This window comes from Gymnoscopelus microlampas (assembly GCF_963454915.1).
Source record: "Gymnoscopelus microlampas genome assembly, chromosome: 22".
Classification (NCBI taxonomy): Eukaryota; Metazoa; Chordata; class Actinopteri; order Myctophiformes; family Myctophidae; genus Gymnoscopelus; species Gymnoscopelus microlampas.
Genome location: NC_139959.1, coordinates 8440195 through 8460036, shown reverse-complemented (window position 1 = coordinate 8460036; position 19842 = coordinate 8440195). Strand labels below are relative to the sequence as shown.

Genomic DNA, 19842 nt, shown 5'->3' with positions numbered 1-19842 from the left:
TGAAACTACGGTCTACCTTACCTTGTCCATGCCCTGCTCCTTTTCACGGCAGAGTAGCTTCCACTTCCCAGGAGACGTTCCTTGTGTCTTCCCCTCAGGTTTTCTCTCCAGACGTGGCAGCTTCAGAGTAGGGGTGGTGGGGGTTAAGATTTGTTTGACCCTCTCTCTGCTGCTGTTACTTTCTGCATCTGCCGTCTCCCTCCTCCCTGACAAAACAAACGAGCCAAGCCGTCTTGTGCGCCGGGCACAGAAACATCTAGTCTTATGTTTTAGCGTTCTGTCTCAAGTAAGTACATTTTATAGAAAAAAGGGAGAAAACATTTATTAAACATGTCCCTAAGCCGAAATGTATCTTCAAATTATTTTTAAAAAGGTCAGAAAACACCCGACTGATCATTCGGCGAGTTTGTTCAATTGGTCTTTGTAAATGTCCAGAAATAAAATGTAACTTCACACTCTACCTCACCGAGCCTTAGCATTAACTACAGTTTAACAACGGTGCGCGCTTTGTTAGTTGCCAAGCAACGGGTCGCTGAAAACTGGCAACTGTTCAAACTGGTTAGTGGCGTTTAATTGCCTGCACTGTTTACAAACCTAAAGCTTTAAGCTTGAGTGCCTCATCTTTATTCAATTATAGAAAGAAAGGGAATGCATGACAACGGACGTGTACAATTATCTTAATTTATTTTCCGCAACATATAAAAAATAAACGTTTTCATAGTGAACAAAAGTATTTACACCGTACCAAAACCTATTTACACGTGTAATTGCATGTGTTCATATATAGGCAATATGCTGCGTTCCACAACATATGTGTTCTTTTGGTGATAAGTAACATTTTCAGAACCTGTCAATATACTCATATACTGTCAATCCTATAAAAGTAATGGTAAAACCTTTAGGCTATATATATACGTAGGCTAAGCTAGTGAATGACATTTGAGTGTTAAGGAAAACGCATATCAATTGATCTTTATGCTTGAAAGAATGTGTACATGTTACACAAAGAAAACACAACGTTAACACAATCATATGCGACACATAATTTCAGAAGGCGTCATTGATCATGCTCTCCAACTTCTCTGGTTCTGCAGCACTAGGAATGGTGAATCTTTCATTGAAATACTGAACTTCTAGTTTCCCTGACTCGTGAGCCAGCGCTACACCTGAATACGTGTTTCGTTGTCCAGAGTCTCCAAACACCGCCATGGCCGTCACCCTGAGAAGACGAAAGACAACACAAGACAAGGTAGCATGGATTAAAGCAAAAGCGACTGAAAGATTGTGTCCTAATTTGCGATTTGTGAAACAGTGTGAAAGGAGCCTCACACACAAACTGTATCCTAAACAATTAACACAAATGATGTAAAATTATGATATTTTAGTATTGTTCCTGCTGTTCTACATACTGCCAACCAGGTGAAGAAATCACAGATTTAAGGTCATTACACACCGGCGATTATGCGAATATACGCAAAATTCGGACTCGTTCCGAATAAATAAAAGACGCTTTTTCGCTTCGCTTTTTCGCTCCGTGGAAGCTTGCATTGACTTTATAAGGTAAAGTATTATTCGCATGAAAAAAACACCCCCGGTGTGTAAGGAGCTTTAGGCTTTGACATTTGCTTTTATGAAATATTAGGGAATTTCTAGACTATGCAGTGATATGCACCATACATGTTTTACACTGTGTATGTACAGTATTTGAGTAAATACACACATATGTTTTAAGTGGTCAGACTAGTAGATTGCTTCATAACTGTCTTGCTTGAAAAGCTATATTAAGAATGATGAAACATGATGACACATATGATATCTAGACATGTCACAACAACCAGCCAATGACACTTGTGTCTAAAGGTCTGTGATTCAAATAGGGACGAGAGGACAGACTGGACATATTAGGACTGCAACATGAATTCTGATGATGAATGCAGGATGTTCTGAAACACCTTGTGAGTGGTAGGTAAGAATAGGTTGATTCTGTCTGCATGATAGGGATGGCATACAAACAAACACCCAGGAACTACATGGGAGCTTCGTCTGCCGCGGCTTGTGATAGCCGTTTCCGCCGCCTGCTCGTGCACATGCTAAATTAGACATAGGATGTTGTAACCTGTACTTAAAGTAATACTAGGTAACTTTTTCAATAAAACTAAAGTTAAATTGTATATCTTTTGTGAGTGGCAAATGTTTCACAACACCCACTCCATGAATTTCACCCCCGAAAGCCTTTTATTTATATATTTTCTATTGAACGGTGTCGGGGGGGACTTTCCCGCGGAAATTACGTCATCTGGCCGGAAAACGGAAGCGTTAATGCACCGGTTTCCTGTTTGGCCAGGAACTACCGCGCTAATAACAAAAAGAAAACTCACGCTGATTTTAAGAGATTGTATGATTTGAAGAAAAACAACAGAAAAAGAAAACACAGCTCACGGTAAATAAAGCTCCACTGACTAAGAGAAACGATCCACAGATCGTATAAAACAATTAAAAGAACGCTTTTTGAAACGCTTCCGTCTTCCGGTGAAAACAAATGGAATTCTGGGTAACAGAGGAATAAACGAACGGCCTGCAGTGAAGGTAATGACCAGCAGAGGCTGCTAAAAATCGTTATTTGTGGACCTGCATTGTATAACTTTAATGATAAATAATTAGTGAACATGCAGACTGGTCTGTCATGCTTGATTGGGGCGCCTTGTTTCTTGAGGGATTCCACCACATATCCAAAGCTGTTTTATGGAAGATGCTTCTGAACACATTGTTAGTTTGTCCACTTTAAATGCTCTAATCTTAAATTAACTGAAAATAGCCGATCTACAAGCTCTCAATGCATCTGCGACACATTGAGAGCTTGTAGATAGGCTATTTTCATTGCGCAACATGCTTCCATAGAATCAGCCGTGGCGAATGAGAACTTTAATCCATCAGGTAGTCATATACAACGTGATAATCTAATCACCACCTACAAGGCCCTCAACAACTAGGCTCCCCGCTACCTCTCTGAACTCCTCCAACACCACGCCCCGTCCCGCTCCCTCGGGTCGGGTGATGTCAACCTCCGACAGGGCCTTCTCCGTGGCCGCCCCGACCCTATGGAACTCGCTCCTAGCTCACATAAAAGCTGCCCCCACCCTCGCCACGTTTAAAACCACACTCAAAACCCACCTTTTCAGACTCACATTCCCTACCTAATCCCCCCTTTTTACCTTTACTTCTGTACTTTTTTATCTAGTTTTTTTCCTAATAAAGTTGTTAATATTCTTTTCCCCGGTTTTGTAAAGCGACTTTGAGTACTGAGAGTACTCAAAGTCGCTATATAAATTGTATGTATTATTATAATAATCTACCACTCACTGTCGAACATTAGAAATCTGCTAAAAAGAAACACTGGGTCATTTGTTCTCCATCTTTGTTACCTGTCAGCATGGATCCTTTCGGTGACGGCAGGCTCCAGGTCATTCTTCTGCAGGTCCCATATGTAGAGGTTAGAAGCTGCGTCCAGGACGCAGAAGACCGTCGGCCTGGTCTGAGTCCACTGCACCGAGACGACCGGCTCACTGGCCGTGGTGTTGTTCCACTCCAGCACAGGCTCCTCCTGGGAGGCCGCATGCAGTCTGACGCTGCCGTCTCCGCAACCCACCTAGCACACGCACACGCACAGCAAACACGGAGAGATCAAACAGGTGCTCAATGGAGATAATAGCGTAGATTGGTGCTTCTAGTGTCAACGGGGAGGAGAGGGCGTAAAATCAAAGTCATGTCTACAAAGTTTTACAACATTTTAAAAGCCTTTTAAACATTTGTAGACATGATTAAAGTACTTAGATTTTTTTAGAGCTCGGATCTTTCCTCTTTTTCAAACACATTTCACATTTCAAATAATCAATATGTTAAAAGGACCACTTCACCCATTTTCAACCTATCTTCACATAATTGGTCCTCACTAACGCTGTTGTGGACAGTTCAGAAACCCGCCTACCAGTGACATCATTGGTAGGCAGGTTTGGGAATTGAATTTCAATCTTTATGAGATGTGTGACTTTACAAACACATTGGTGAAGACACTTCTTGGTACGGAATTTATTCCAGGTTTTGACATTATTCTGATAATATTCCCTGACTACTCGCGAGGCTAGGTGTATGTCTCACCAGGAACAGGGCTGGACTGAACGGTGAGAAGTGGATTGAGGTGACGTCAGTGGGTCGGACCCCAACCACCTGAGACCTGTAGAGCTTTGGTGGAGCCTTCAACCCGTGGCTGGTTCCATGGTTGACCACACCCTATAAGACACAAACCACACTGATACACTGAGACAAGATAACCAGGGCAAATGATGTCAGTGAGGAGCATGATCTAAATCAGGGGTCTTCAACAGGGGGTCCGGGACCCCTAGGGGGTCCTCAGAGTTACTACAGGGGGTCCGCCAAATCTTTGTGTGATATGATTTTTTTTTCTTTTTACCTTAACCACTTGAACCCTAGCATCCCTTTTCTGAGGAGAACTTTAGCCAAAAATAGCAGATCTACAAGCTCACAACGCCTCGCGCTGCGAGGCGTTGTGAGCTTGTAGATCGGCTATTTTTAGCAAAGAGTTATAGGTGTAGAGGGAAAAAAAGAGCAGCAAAAAAAATTCTGAAACACAATTTTTGCGAACGCAGCGGAAGGAGGCGCGCGGCGTGCTGTCTGTGTGTCTCTGTGTGTGCAGTATGTGTGCAGCCGTGCCCCCATGTGACTCACGCTCTCATTGGCTGCCCCCATGTGACTCACGCTCTCATTGGCTGCCCCCATGTGACTCACGCTCTCATTGCCTGCATGCACTACAGTGTGGCTGAAATTCGCCTGTGCCCCTGGGTGACTAATTACACTCCTCTGAGAAAAATATAGCAGCGACAGTCAAAAATAACACATCTACAAGCATCTACACAAGTTCATCTATTGGGGTCTCTAAGAATTCCATGTCATTTGTGCATATTTCAGGCCGGATGGCAAGTAATTGCTCATTCCTTTCTATTCTTCTTATTGTTATTTTCCAGCTGCGTTCGCTTCCCGCGTTCGCGCGTCTTACTTGTATACAATATAGAGGGGGTCCCTGCTTCATCTCTCTCTCAGCTAGGGGGTCCTTGGCCTGAAAACGTTGAAGACCCCTGATCTAAATCAAATATTTCACTAGCGTCAATCATCATCCAATAATTAAAGTAATACTAGGTAACTTTTTATATCTTCTGTGAGTGGCAAATGTTTCACAACACCCATTCCATTAAATTCACCCCCAAAAGCCTGAAACATATACACTATTGAAAGTGGACAGGGGGCGTCTTTCCCGCGAAAATGACGTCATCCAGCTGGAAAACGGAAACGGAAATGCACCAGTTTCCTGTTTGTCCCGGAACCATCGCACTAGTAACACGCTGTTTTTATGGCATTATAGGATTTGAAGATGGAAAAACAACAGCAAAAGAAAAAGGGGGGTTTGGACATACTCAGTTCCATTGGGGGGAGGGACATCCCCCTCCCCACTTTTGGGATGAAGAAAAAAGAAAAAGAAGAAACCTCCGACATCTACACTTCATGGAGTACATTTTTTGTACCAAATTAACCAAATTAATGTAACAAAAACACCCAAAAAAGTAACAAACCCGGTAAAAAAAACGCACACGCACGGAACACACGGTCCCCTTCGGTTCTGAAATGCTCTCTGCGTCCTCTTGGCTTTGGGTGCTCATATCCCCCCGACGGGTATGGTCTAGTATATATAAAAACAAATGTGAATGGTGTGGCTCCAATGTGGATCTCAGACGTCATGTCGCCTGCTCTTATTTCACAGGCCTGCCTGTGAAATAAGAGCTCCATTGACTTACATTATAAAAATGTAAGTTAAATATTTCATAAAGTATAAGACATATGTGAGAAAACATTTTAGAGGTACTTCTGTGACACAGACAGGCAGACAGACAGACAGGCAGACAGACATTTATACTGTCTTTTCGACGGCTATAATTCTGCAGAGACTCGGAGTATAAATCATTCTATGGAAGATGAAGACTTTGCTCACCATGTTGGTGCCAATAAAGAAATGGTTTGAGTCTGTGGGGAGGAATCTTAACAGCAGTGTTTGGAATGATCCCGTATTCATTGCATCCTGTGGTGAAGTCCTGAGAGAGAGAGAGAGAGAGAGAGAGAGAGAGAGAGAGAGAGAGAGAGAGAGAGAGAGAGAGAGAGGTGTCAGGATCAGCGGTGGAAGAAGTACTCACATTTGTTACTTAAGTAAAAGTATCAATACTGCAATGTAGAAATACTCTGTTACAAGCAAAAGTCTGCTATTAAAAATGTACTTAAGTGAAAGTATAAAAGCATTGGCATCAAAATATACTTAAAAGTACCAAAAGTAAAAGCGCTCATTATGCAGAATGACCCATTTCACAAGTTTTCAAATGTATACAAATCTTTTGAAAATAGCAGATCTACAAGCTCACAACGCAATCGCTTTGCGACACGTTGTGAGCTTGTGGAGCGGCTATTCTCAAAATAGCCAAAGTATAAGGCGTTGTTAACCAGAAGTGGTTAATGTATGTGTTTTTAATAATCATCATAATTGTAGTGGAGTAAAAGTGCAATATTTGCCTCTGAAATGTAGTGGAGTAGAAGTAAAATTATTGAAAATTGGAAATACTCCAGTAAAGTCAAAACGCCTAAAATTGTACGTAAGTACAGTACTTGAGTAAATGTACTTAGTTACTTTACACCACTGGAAGTCTGGAAGTCACCACCCGTTGAGACGAGAGGTCATGACACTCCCAGCCCAAAAAAAAAGTGAGCCATGCACTGGTGTGAATATGACACTTGTCTGCATGCATCACATCCAAACTGTACATGACGTGTCTGGACTGGCGGCTACGACGCGGTCAATCAAAAAAGGAGAGATGTGACAACAACAGCAGTCCTCTCTCCCGACAACAAACAAGATCATATGACCCACGCGGAGCAGGTGCTGCGCCGCCGGGGCAAAGACAGTGTGGGGGTATTTTTGGCCCGCTTTGGCTGGCAGTGACGACACTGTCACAGCCATTTAACCCATTAAGACCCGGAACGCATCTGTGTCACTTTCTTGGTTTGAGCTTAAAAAAAAGCATTATTTTACACTTTGGCTTATTCAAAAATAGCAGATCCGCGCTATGAGCTTGTAGATCTGCTATTTTTTTTTAAATCGTGAAAATGTGTGCAAATCTTTGAATATATATTATTTTAAAGCAAACATTTTTAACTCAAAATCTTTGCTTCTCGGGGTCCCTGGAACTAAATATTTTGAGATGGGGGTCGGCGGCCAAATTCATATCATTTTGGGGGTCCTTGACATGAAAAAGTTTGAGAACCACTAATATAGATACGTTTTTCAGAAAACTGTTGGGATTTAGACGACATTTGTAGAAACGGTTTCAGGTCTTTAATGGGTTAATCTGTCTGTCTCACCTCTCAGCGGCGAGGATCTGCGTGGAACTGTGCAGCAACTTGACTTTTCCCCCCGGCCTGAGCCCTGTAAGACGAAGAGAGAGAAAGAGAGGTTGTTGGGTAATTTGCGAGAAAAGAAAAGCGTGTTCGTGGAAAAAGTGTGAGTGTGTTCAAACCATAGACTGTAAAAAGAAGGTTCAAACGTGACTGTCTCACCCAGGTCTGTCTGGGAGCCTGCGTCGCTGGCTTTGGGGAGTTCTACCACCACCTGTTGGACAGAGACGAAGACAACAATCACCCCATCATTCATCATGAAGGAATTCGGGAGCATGGTGACCAAAGCTGTGTGGTATTATGTTGTGAGATTTTCAGCCTACCCATTGATTTAAAACCCCATTTGCATCCAGCGAGGCCAACTGGAAGGACAACCCCGACGACTCTGGGTATCGAAACAGAAATAGCACTTTAACCAGAAAGCATAACTCGAGCTGACATAATACAGAACATCTAAGAAAAACATCACACATTGCCCTTTAGCATTTTCCATGTCCATACATAGAATCCAGATTAAGGAAAGTTAATGCTTTGGTTTCTTCTTGACCTTCATCGGATGCCAACAGAGGGGCCTCTGGTCTAAGACCCCCTGCCACAGCGGAAGGGACAACCTCCACACAGCACACGGAGGACAAATGACCCGACGCCGCCAGCACAGCATCTGTGTTGACAAGGTGACAAACAAGAAGGCATTTCAGCACGTACCGAGTCGCCATCCCTCTTGTGTTGCTAAACAAGACTTCTGAACTTTCAGACAGAACATTCAAGGACGGGAGACTCATGTTAAGTGTGTCAATTGTGCTGCTATTGATTTCCTGTACAACGCAGCAGCATTAATCATGGTAATGATGAAGACTACAGAATGGGACATCCTACACAATAAGCACTTTTACTTTTGGTACTTTAAGAACATTTTGATGCAGACACTTTTCTACTCAAGTACATTTATACCGAACTTACTACTTGTAACAGACTATTTCTACAATAGGGTATTGATGCTTTTACTTAGGTAAAAAATGTGAGTACTTCTTCCATCACTGAATAGAAGTGTCTACAGAATGTGAATGCTGCTGGAGTGAACACCAAGCATAGTGAGACCATGTTTCCTGAGTGCTATGTTTCCAGTGAAATCACCACTCACTTGATACTGTATGATGGTTACTATGAGCTGCCAGGGAAGAGTCAAGCATCACCCTAATCAGAGTTTGCTATAATAATAATAAAAATCTAATATTCTTGATTTACTCGAAACTATATATAAAGAAATGCCTCTGGTGATAAAACCGCCCCATCACAACCGAGCGGAGCCAGACCAAATCTGCCGAGGGATTCGTCTGGTTTCGTCTGGTTTCCCGGGCCATGGGGCGGCAGTGGTTCATGGGTGGCTCAGGGGTAGAGTGGCCGGGTAGAGTGAACTGGAAAACCGCAAGGTTCCCAGTTCGATCCCGGGCTGGGGCGCTCCCCTAGAGTTTGCTCCCGATGAGCAGGTTGGTGCCTTGTATGGTTTCCTCCGCCATCGGTGTGTGAATGGGTTAATGGCACAATCAATGTAAAGCGCTTTGGATAAAAGCGCTATATAAATGCACCATTTACCATTTAACCATTTTACTACCGCACTGTCTTTGACTCACCAGTGGAAAAGGTGGGGTGGCGGAAGGTCCACTCGTCCTCCTCTACCTTCAGGTTGTAGTGGTTACTAGCGTGCTCCCTCAGGTCCCAGAGCAGCACAGAGCCCACGGACGTCCCTGCAAACACCAGGGTGGCCTTGCCAGGGCTGAAGCAGCAACACTGCACCTGGGTCATGAAGAACATGGCAAAGAGTATCTTCTCAGTGACAGTCACTTACACCTGAACATCTCAAGGCCTAATCAGTCAATAACAGAATGCAAATAAATGGAAGACTTGTGCTACTGTACAGTACAGTACATGCAAGTTTATGTGTTGTTTTTTTACAGCATTGTTTATTCTAATTGCCACCAGACAAAATTGTCTGAAATTCTCTCTATGTTACCTCAGACTCGTAGACAAGGATCTTCTGGGGTCGTGAGGGCTCCCAGATGTTCCAGATGCAGATCATGGTCCAGGTGTCAAGGCGCACGGCGCCAGGCTTGCCTGTAGGACTGTGGACTGACATCATGGTCTGGTTTTGGACGGGGGAGAAGTGCATCAGGCTGACCCGACGGCCTGTAAACATGAAATCCAAATGGGAGTGTCCAACGTATGACGTGAGCTTGTGTGTAAGCTGGGCAACTGGGGTTTGGATTTTGTGCCACCATTGAGTGCCCTCAGGTTTTTTAAAACAGGGTACAGCCAGTGCCAGCGTTTTTAACGCTGGCACTGGCTTTAATTTTTTCACAAAATATGTTCCGTGATCACCGTGATCAAAAAAATCTGATTGCAGTAATCCGTTCCATAATTGCAGCCAGTTGAAAATAGCATGTTTCGCCAAAAATACATAGTCAAAAAAAAAGTACACAGGAGCCGAGATACAGGATTTTAAAGTAATAAGTTAACCAGGAAGTGAATGGAGCAGTAAATCTTCGGATCACGTTATCTTGGGTTCTGGAGTTTTTATTTTAATTTTTTTAAGACGGATATATCCATCTTTGGCGGTTAACGGGTGGATTTTAAAAGACAGATATATCCGTCTTTGGCGGTGAATGCGTTAAAAAACAAAGCTTTATAAACTCTGTATTGACATAAACTTGTGTGGTCTGATAGGGCATTATAATTCCCTCAAAATACTTGACTTCCAAAAAATTCTCAGGATTAATGAATAACTTTATTCATGTGGCCAGAGAGGATACCTGGTACAGTAATCATGTGTGTTGTCTTTGGGACAGTGAGCTTCCCCCAGAAGCTCAAGGTGCTGAATTCACAAGTGCTTTTCATTCTATTCTATTCTATTTTTATTAGCGGCACTATCAGTTACTAACGATATTATCTTCCTTCGGTGGTACAGTATGACTTCAGCATGGCCCGTGCTTTACTGCTGCCCTTCTCTATATACTTTACATTTCCCATTCCATTTCATTGCACCATTTACACATAACTATGAAAGCAGTTGAGTGAATAATATGGTACCTAAGGTACGACCTCTCCATTTTGAACCACAAAGACATCTCTATGAGGCTGGTGTGTGTGCGTGTGTACCGTTGAGAAAAGACAACTTTGTGTTGAAGTGTAAACTGCCATCGCTGAAAGACAGAATTTCTGCTTTGCTGCTCAGCCTCTTTAGCGATTGTTTCTCGGCGTAGTCCTCCTCCAACAGCACGACCATCACCTGGATACAGACAGCCACAACAAAACAGCGCAGTCTCATCACCTAGATACAGCGCTGGAAGAAGTACTCCCATGTTTTAATTAAGTGAAAGTATCAATACTGCAATGTAGATATACTCCGTCACAAGTAGAAGAAGTCCCGTATTCAAAATGTACCTGATTAAAAGTACAAAAGCATCGGCATCAAAATATACTGAAAGTACCAAAAGTAAAAGTACTCATTGTGCAGAATGTCCCATTTCGCAAGTTCAACACGTATTAAAAAATCTTGAAAATAGGCGATCTACAAGCTCACAATGCGTCGCACCGCGACGCATTGTGAGCTTGTAGATCTGCTATTTTTAAATGGCCGATATATATATACAGCTGAAGTGGTTAGTGTGTTTTGTAATAATAATCAAAATCTACAAAGTAGCTACTGTAGTAACTAAAGTTTTCATATAATTGTACTGGAGTAAAAGTCATATTTTCCTCTGAGATGCAGTGGGGTAGAAAGTATTGAAAAATGTAAATACTATATAAAGTAAAGAAATACATCAAAATTAAACTTACGTACAGTACTTGAGTACATGTACTAAGTTACTTTTCACCACTGCCTAGATACAGCCCCACACCCAACAACAGGAGTCTGTATTCGCAAACGATCATCAATTCCTCCCGTAGGAAGTGAACAATATTGTGTTTGTAATAAAATACCTGTGAGGCCGACTGTAAAAACGCTGTGAGACGCTGTGTGTCGATGTTCATTTCACTCGTGCTTTTATCTCGAGCGTCTTGGGAAAGCTTTGGATCTGCCAGAACATTGGGACACAGCAGCAGCAATGAGCAACACAGTCAATCAGAGATTCAAGTTTATTATGCTTTTTGTCTTGTGCCCCTCGTGAAATACTGCGATATGTAACAGCATGGGAAATAATAATAATAATACATCACATTTATATAGTGCTTTTCTCGGTACTCAAAGTCGCTTTACAGCAAAACAAAATAAACTAGAAAAAGTGCTCCTCGGAGCACAGGTCTCCGCCAGGTCAGGTACGTTATTCTGGCCTCCTGGTGGCGCTATAATAAATAGGCCAATGTGAAAAGGGTGCCATTTATTCTTAGGTCTGTCACGGCAATCAGACACTGCATTCATGATTTGAGGCATTTTGTTCCAAAAATGTGTTTTGCTAAATTAGACCTGCTGGTGGCGCTATAACAGGCCAATGTGAAAAGGGTGGCATTTCTTCCTCGGCCTAGTGGGAATGTGCGTGTGAAATTCCACGGAAATCGCAAGCTGCGTGCATAGTTTGAGGCTTTTTGTTCAAAACGGACCAATCCTGCAAACTTTGGAAGCCAACCATAGGCAATGAGGATGGAATATGGGAAATCGGACAGATCCGTGTTGATCACATGACTATAGAGATACTGTGTACCGATTTGCATGACGTTTGGATGAAATCTGTAGGAGTAATGTAAAAAAATGTGTTTTGCACAAATCGGCCTCCTGGTGGCGCTATAACAGGCCCATGTGAAAAAATTGGGGCAGAGGTTCTTAATTGGCATCCAGGGAGTGTGTGTGCACAGTTTGGGAGCAAACGGGCCAACGGTGCCAGAGATTAGCTAGTAACACACAGACAGGACGGACGGACACACGGACACACGGACACACACACACACACACACACGGACGGACGGACGGGGTAGAAAACATACTCTCTCGCCATGCCTTTCGGCCTGGCGGAGACAACAACTTTGTTAACCCATTAAGACCGGGAAAGCCTATACGTTGTTATACCTTTAAAACCGGGAAAGCATCTGTGTCATCTATGTATGTAGCATCAGGAATGTTTTCAATTTTTTTAAATACAAAATCTTAGTTTTTGTTAGGATTTAAAGGAGGAGTTCACCCAAAAAATGACTTATTTTATATCAATTGCACACCCCATGAAGCCTTGAATTCATGGATTTATTTTTGTTTTTGTCGCATTCCTAAGCCAGCAATTTGATGACCGTGTGTATTTCCGGTAGGAGACACAAATAATCTACTTTGTGTCTCCTACCGGATATATTAGTCGGTAGGAGCTGGGAATCAAATTATTAGCTTAGGAATGCAACAAAAACAAATCCATGAATTCAAGGCTTCATGGGGTGTGTAATTGATAGAAAATAAGTCATTTTTTGGGTGAACAACTCCTTTAAGCCGTTTTTAAAATCGGCTTCAGGTCTAAATGGGTAAAGAGAAAACTAGTTAAAAGGCTAAAAAACATCAAAATCAGATCTTGTTGTATAGATATACTGTAGACAACTATCAGAGAGCCTTCTGGGTGTTTTCTTACCTCCGCATGGTCCATGCCTCTCTGCTGGATGCTGTGTCCATTTCTCAGACATCTCGATGTCCTCTGTCTGGATGTCTCTGTCCACATTGTCCTCGTTACACTGAACATATGCCTGAGAAGGAAGGATTTCTTAGGTCAAGTTTTCATGCTTGAAAGCAGAGTCCATTCACCGGTTCATATAGTGTGTAGGTGCAAACAGAAGGAGCCGCTGACCTGTTTTGTGTTTGTATTTCCAAAGCTTTTGATGTACATATCGTATTCGCTAACAGGAGGCAGGTCCAGAAGGGAGAATGTCGAGGAGAAATCCAGATCGATAAGGCGAAGCAGCTCTGCACTGCGCTTCCTACAGATAGAAACAGTCATATTGATTAGAGCAGTGGTTCCCAAACTTTTTGGCTCAAGACCCAAAAGAGCCAGGGACCCAAACTAGTGAAAATAGCGGATCTACAAACTCACAACACTTGCTTGTAGATCTGCTATGTTCACTACTTCTTAAACTTTTTTAAAATTCATTTATGGAAATTATTAGATTTTTTCATTTTATTTATGAACACATTACATTTAAAAAAAAAATGGTTTAAACTTTTTTAAATCTTTTGAAATAATACATATTGTTTCTAAAGGTAGGAAACGGAAAAAAGGGGATATTTACTCACGACCCACAAAAAAACGGTCCGCAACCCAAAAATAGGTCCAGACCCACTGTTTGGGAAACAGTGAATTAGAGGCCAACTTATTTATATCGGTCTGGCCGACATATCACCTCTAACTAAAGATGCCATGTATGAATGCAGACATTTACAAGTTCTGTCAAACCTACTTCTGTTTGTTGGCAACCTGTTTGCTGACTTCACGTTGCTTCGCGGCCACAAAGTTGATAAACTTCCCACGCTGAGAGCCTCTCCTCTGGTTCTTGTCACGCGCTTCTGAAAGAACAGAAAGAAATATCAGTATAAGAACTGGGAGTGGCATTTTCACCTCTCATTCCATAAGCACAGATGATAGCATCACGTTTGAAAAAACGTCTGACTAAAATCATCAAGTGCCCTTGAAAAAGACAAATGTTTATGATATGAAAGTTAGAAAAAGTGGATTTTGTCTGTGGGGCTGGGCGATTTCAAATGTTTGCCTCGATAATAATTAATGAACAATTATAACATACATGTATATCCTATATTAAATTGGCTTAAGGGAAGACCGTCCGAGTTCCCAATGCAGCTACGCCCCAAATATGGAGTGTGTTGTCTAACCTCAAAGTGTCTCATGGCGTGTTGTGATGTGAGCTTTTTACATTGTACAATGAAGTATAATACAGGGCTTAAGTGGTTAATCAGTCTAATCAATTTAGTCGATAAAAAATCTATTGGAATTCATTTTGCGTCGAATAACCTACATTATTGGTTCTAAATGTAGTTTTGAATGTATTTTGGGTTAACTGCCCAGCCCTACTTGTCAGTACCTCTGGACTGAGTGTGTCTGTCTTGGTCTGTGCTCTGTGTGGATTGGGCAGTTCCTACTCGCTCATTCTCCTCATCCATGGCTCTCCTGATTGCCTTTATTTCCTCGCTCCTCTGTGGTGTCGGCTTCTCCCCCTCTCCGCTCGCCACCGGGCTGTGCGATGGCGGCTCCTCATCCTCTCCCTCACCTCCACTCTCCTCCGCCTCCTCAAAATCATCCTCATAATCCTTGACGGACAAAGAGAGAGGATGCAAAATGCAAAATAAAGCGCTATGTACAAAACAAGGGACAAATGCCCTTGAAGGAACTCAATGACAAAAGCAAAGCGCCTCACAACAAATCAGATCACTCACCGCTTTCTTGAAAAGTAAATCCAATTTAGGGCATGCCGAAGTGAAATGATATAAAAGCAAACAAAATAAACAAATGAAATTGTGACAATGAAATTATTTTTAACATAATTGAAATGATTGAAAATCATATTAGCCAGTGCAGTGGTTCTCAACCTTTTCAGGCTCCGACCCCCCAAAATAATCATATTTGAACTGGAGAACCCCCCACCCTGATAAGCACTTTATGTTATAAAATTATAGGAGTTGAGGCATTAACTTTAGTTTGACTTGGTTCCACGGATACATATTGTTTGACAATTTGGCCAATGTTTGACCAGTTTTTATTGTATAGTTTGTTGATTACTTTTGATGCAGTAATGGTCTTTTTCTTAAATGTCCTTACATTTTCACTTCACTGTCATCTGGGGACCCCCCGGAAATCATGTGGGGACTCACCTGGGGCTCACGACCCACAGGTTGAGAACCACTGAGCCAGTGGACCTACGTCCTACTGATAGTCTATGGTGTGTGACTATCAGAAACAAGCCAGTACTACTGTATTTTTTTTTTTACCTCAAAATCGTCTTCATAGCCCTGATCCCCATAGTCCTGTACTTCAGCCAATTCCTCGTCCTTGCCAACCTGCAGGCAAGGTAAATCACCACCAGCAACAATGGATAACACTTTTAAAGACCTTGTATCTGAGCTGGCAAACTTCCATAACAAGGCCAGACTGGATGGGTGTGTATAAATAGTGTAATACAGCATTCAGTGATAGATGGTGGGAAGCGATGGAGGCAACTCCTTGATGAATAGCACAACATGCATTTACAAGCAGGAGGAAATACAGCATGTAGGTATGTCACAATTACTACATAATGACTTGATTGCAATTATTTGGACTAATTGCAAGTATTTAGCAGAATCTTTAGAATTGTTTCCATTCACAGGTATGAAAACTAACTAAAACGGTTGCTTGATAGAGTGATTTAAGTCATCAGTTCTCCAAAGAGCTCATGCAGTAGCCTTCTGCTCTTCAGATGAACATGGAACAAGCAGCAGTTCACAGACTCCAAAGCCACAAATGGTTTGCTTTCATGCTGGCACGCAAACAAAAAAGACCAATGACTGTCAGAACAGGCAAATGTCTAGCAAAGACTGGAGTGAAGTCAAAACAAACATCTTACAGGCTCTTCCGTTTCTTCTAAATCGGCTGGAATAGTTGTCTGAGGCTCAGCTAGTATCACCACTTCCTGGATTACCAAAACGTACACCATTGACTTATTGACCATACTGATACGGTGGCTATTTTGCTTTTACATCATACTCTGGGTATAGCGTGAGAGTAAATGTGCGAATACTGTCGATTGACAGAAAACGTACAGTATAGAACAGCCTTGTGAATATCACTAGGACAATGAAGCAACACCTTGCACTTCTGTATGGGCGTAGGTGGTATTTTGGGTGGTTGTAATTTTTGTTCTAATTTGATGTATTTCGCTCCTATTATATTTCAACCCATTAAGACCGGGAACGCATCTGTGTCACTTTTAGATTTCTTTAGGCTATTCAAAAATAGCAGATCTACAAGCTCATAGCACGGCACCGAGTGCCGCGATACGAGCTTGTAGATCTGCTATTTTTGTAAAATAGTGAAAATTTGTGCAAATCTTTGAATATATATATATTTTTTAAAGCGTTAGGATTTAGAAAACAATCCGTCTCAGGTCTTAATGGGTTAAGCAAACTGAGTTTACACCTGCATGAAATGTGCTATACAAATCAACTTGACTTGACAATGACCTTTATTTTTGAAGATGTGGTCTTATCTCTGGGATCTTGGTATGGTTTTGGGGCGCTCGTCTCATCTGGTCCTGGGTCTGCCTCCTCCCTGTGCCTCCTCTCCCTGTGCTTGTCCCGGTCCCTTCTGTCTCCGTCACCGCGGTGATGACCGTCTCTTTGCTCCCTGGATTCACTGTCATGCTTCCGCTTTTCATCCTGGAGAGCAAAAAGATTGACCGAAATGTGCATAATTTAGAGCAAAGCATCTTAAACCCTGACGTAGGCCGTGTCATACAAATGTAGAAGATTAGGGTTCTTCCACAAAAGCTTATTGCAGAACCCCTTTTAAATCTAAGAGTACTAACTTTAAAGGTTAATTGATAAAATACCATGCCTTATTATCGCCGTCAAGACAAAGTCTTTCTATGCATTTACAGGTGTGTTTGCAATACGACGCTAACTGATAATATAACCCTTTGTAAGTCATAGGGTTACGGCCAACCCCGACTGGACAGGTGGGGCTGTTAAAAGAGGCTTACATGATGTCCTCTCTCTTTGTGTCTCCTTTCTCTGTCCTCCTTTTCTTTTTGCCGATCTTCTTTGTACACTGAAAAGCAGAGCAATGGTAGAAATAGCAGAGCTCTTAAACATGATGGAAATTCACAGTCCATTTTGGTCTATTGAGGACTGTGCATCATTATTCGAAAGCAGCACTCAAGGTGAAGATCTTGCCCGTTTTGTAAACAACTTTACCTTGTTCCTCCTTGTGTTCTGAATGCCTTCTGTCTGCATGTCTCTCTCGCCTCTCTTTGTCACGTGACTCGTGTCTTTGTTGTTTGTCGCCTTCGTTCAGGTTCTCCTTCTCCCTGTCTCTCTGCTCCCTGTCTCGCCTCCGCTCCCCATCTCTTCCTGTCACCTCGCTTTCCTCGTGTCTCTTTCTATCCCTCTCTTTCCCGTGCTCTCTGTCCCGTTCCTCTCTCCTCCTTTCCCTGTCTCTCTCTTCCCTCCTCTTGTCTCTGTCCCTCCCGTGGTCGTCGTCTCTTTCCCTCTCCCTCCTCCTTTCTTTCTCCTTCTGTCCGTCTCTCTCTCTGTCCTGGTTTTCTTTCCCCTCTCTGTTGAGCCTCCTGTGGTCATCGTCTCTTTCCCTCTCCCTCCTCCTTTCTTTCTCCTTCTGTCTGTCTCTCTCCCTGTCCTGGGTTTCTTTCTCCTCTCTGTGGTGCCTTCTGTCTCTGTGTTCTCCGCGCTCATCGCTGTGTTTAGCGGGGTCAGCCACTCTCTCTCTGTCTCTTCTCTTCTCTTTGTCTCTCTCCTCCCCCTCGGGTCTCCTGTCCCTCGATCCCTCTTTCCTTCTGTCGAGATATGGGTTATGTTCTTCGTCTTTCCGTTTGTCTCTCTCCCTCGTATTGTCAATATATGGGGTATTTTCTTCATCTTTTTGTTTGTCTCTCTCCCTCGTATGGTCTCTTTCCCTGTGTCTGTGTCCGTCTCTGTCTTTGTCTCGTCTATGCTCTTTGTCTGGGTCCCTGTGGCGCCTCTCTACAGTCTCCCCACCCCCGTGTTTTCTCTCGTTTTCCTCTCGTCTCCTGACACGGTCCTCCTCATATGCTCCATCCTAGGGAAAAGATAAATCCAAAATTCATATTAAATAAATACAGAACAGTCTTTAAAATTAAACTTGATAAGCTCATAGAAACATACCCTGATGTGTCTTCTAAGTTCAGCTGGTTTCCAAGTGTCTTCCTTGGTAATTTTCTAAATAACGCAGAGCCAAAATAGGTGAAACACAGACAGGTAGTGATGGGGTGCTGCCAAGCTAACACAAGCTTAAAACTCTAGCTCTGACGTAGACTTGATACAAGACCAGCTCTGATGTAGCCTTGATACAAGACTAGCTCTGATGCAAATAATCTATAGAGGCATTAACAACAACAACAACAACAACAACAACAACAACAACAACAACATTTCAGCCTACTATATTGATAAGCCCTAATGAAAAATGAAGGAAAAAAAGAAAGTATTGCACGGCTATTTCTATATTAATAAATATAGGTATATATTAATTGTCAAAATAATATATTTCATTTAGCAGTTAGACATTTAAGTAACTTTATGCAGGATACCCAATACCATTGCCAATATATCATTAACTACTAAAGCTAGAGGCTCTATAGTCTATAGTACCCCCCCCCCCCCCCCCCCCCGAACTGTTTACTGTACATATTTTATTTTATTTTATTACTACTCGTTTATATGATGTTTTTGCATAGTATTGTATATTTATCTGTTGTATCTTTATGTTTTGATGAATTGAATACACATGGACCCCAATGGAAACAAGCCATAGTGCTTTCTTGGGTTTAATCCTTTCAGAGCTGAAAGGATTTTCTGTGCTTTCTTGGAAACTGTTAATAAAGTATTCAATAAATCAATCAATAAACCAGGCACTGTACAGTCGGACTAAATACGTGTAATATATTTCTCAGGCCAAGACGGGATAGTGATACAGTGCCAATCAGGGATCATGTCATTACCTTGTCGCTGTGCATGTTGTCATCTGTACTTTTTCTGCACAGAACGTCTTGTTATCTCAGAAAATAAGCTGATGCTTTGCTGTTTACGCCGCCATGACGATTGCGCACGCGCAGTTTACCGTAACCATTGACAATGCGTCATGTCATCTTGACAACAGACTTGTTAATCAGTAACAGAGCAGTCGATTGAATCAACTTTAAATTGACAAAATAAACCGAATGGGATAGTTTGTATTGTAATGTATCACATGTTGATGGTTGCTCTAATGCAGTGGCTCTCAAAGTGGGGTCCGGGGACCCCCAGAGGTCACAATAATTTTAACCAGCACTTTATCCATTTATATATTGGCTATTCAAAAATAGCAGATGTACAAGCTCACGGCTTTTTAAATATCTGAAAAATATCGAAAAATGATGGAAGATTTTGAATAATTTATTATTTACTTAAATCTTCTCTTCTGGGGGTCCCTGGCTGGCACAAAACATGTTCATATGGGGGCCTGCGGCCAAATAAATATCAGTTTGGGGGTCCTTGACATGAAAAAGTTTGAGAACCTCTTGTGTAATCATAATGTATCAAATGTTGATGATGGTTTGCTCTAATATGCGTGCAGTACGTGCTGCTAATTC

The 19842-nt window shown here is 42.2% G+C and overlaps 1 protein-coding gene across 2 annotated transcripts; it reads right to left on the bottom strand.

Annotated features, from left to right (window-relative positions):
• Positions 1-667: 667 nt before the first annotated feature.
• On the bottom strand, positions 668-19295 carry dync2i1 (dynein 2 intermediate chain 1). Of its 2 annotated transcripts, XM_084048305.1 has the most exons (23): positions 19213-19295; positions 18377-18430; positions 17432-18290; positions 17218-17285; positions 16700-16894; positions 16084-16149; positions 15470-15538; positions 14566-14791; positions 13927-14032; positions 13320-13449; positions 13107-13218; positions 11485-11579; positions 10660-10789; positions 9518-9690; positions 9138-9300; positions 8054-8167; positions 7830-7891; positions 7669-7720; positions 7474-7537; positions 6059-6158; positions 4156-4287; positions 3423-3646; positions 668-1219 (listed from the first exon to the last, which is right to left on the bottom strand). In XM_084048305.1, the coding sequence occupies exons 1-23, from the start codon at positions 19225-19227 to the stop codon at positions 1048-1050; spliced, it is 3381 nt and encodes a 1126-aa protein (XP_083904431.1). In that variant the 5' UTR covers positions 19228-19295; the 3' UTR covers positions 668-1047. The 2 variants fall into 2 exon arrangements, with proteins under 2 accessions (XP_083904431.1, XP_083904432.1); XM_084048306.1 differs by lacking the exon at positions 16084-16149.
• Between the last annotated feature and the right edge of the window lie 547 nt (positions 19296-19842).

Excerpts from the sequence above, each read along its gene's own strand:
- dync2i1 (XM_084048305.1), bottom strand. Across the intron at positions 14,792-15,469 it reads GCTATGAAGACGATTTTGAG|GATTATGAGGATGATTTTGA; the intron begins GTAAAAAAAAAA and ends TTGTCCGTCAAG. Across the intron at positions 9,301-9,517 it reads TCCTTGTCTACGAGTCTGAG|GTGCAGTGTTGCTGCTTCAG; the intron begins GTAACATAGAGA and ends TTCATGACCCAG.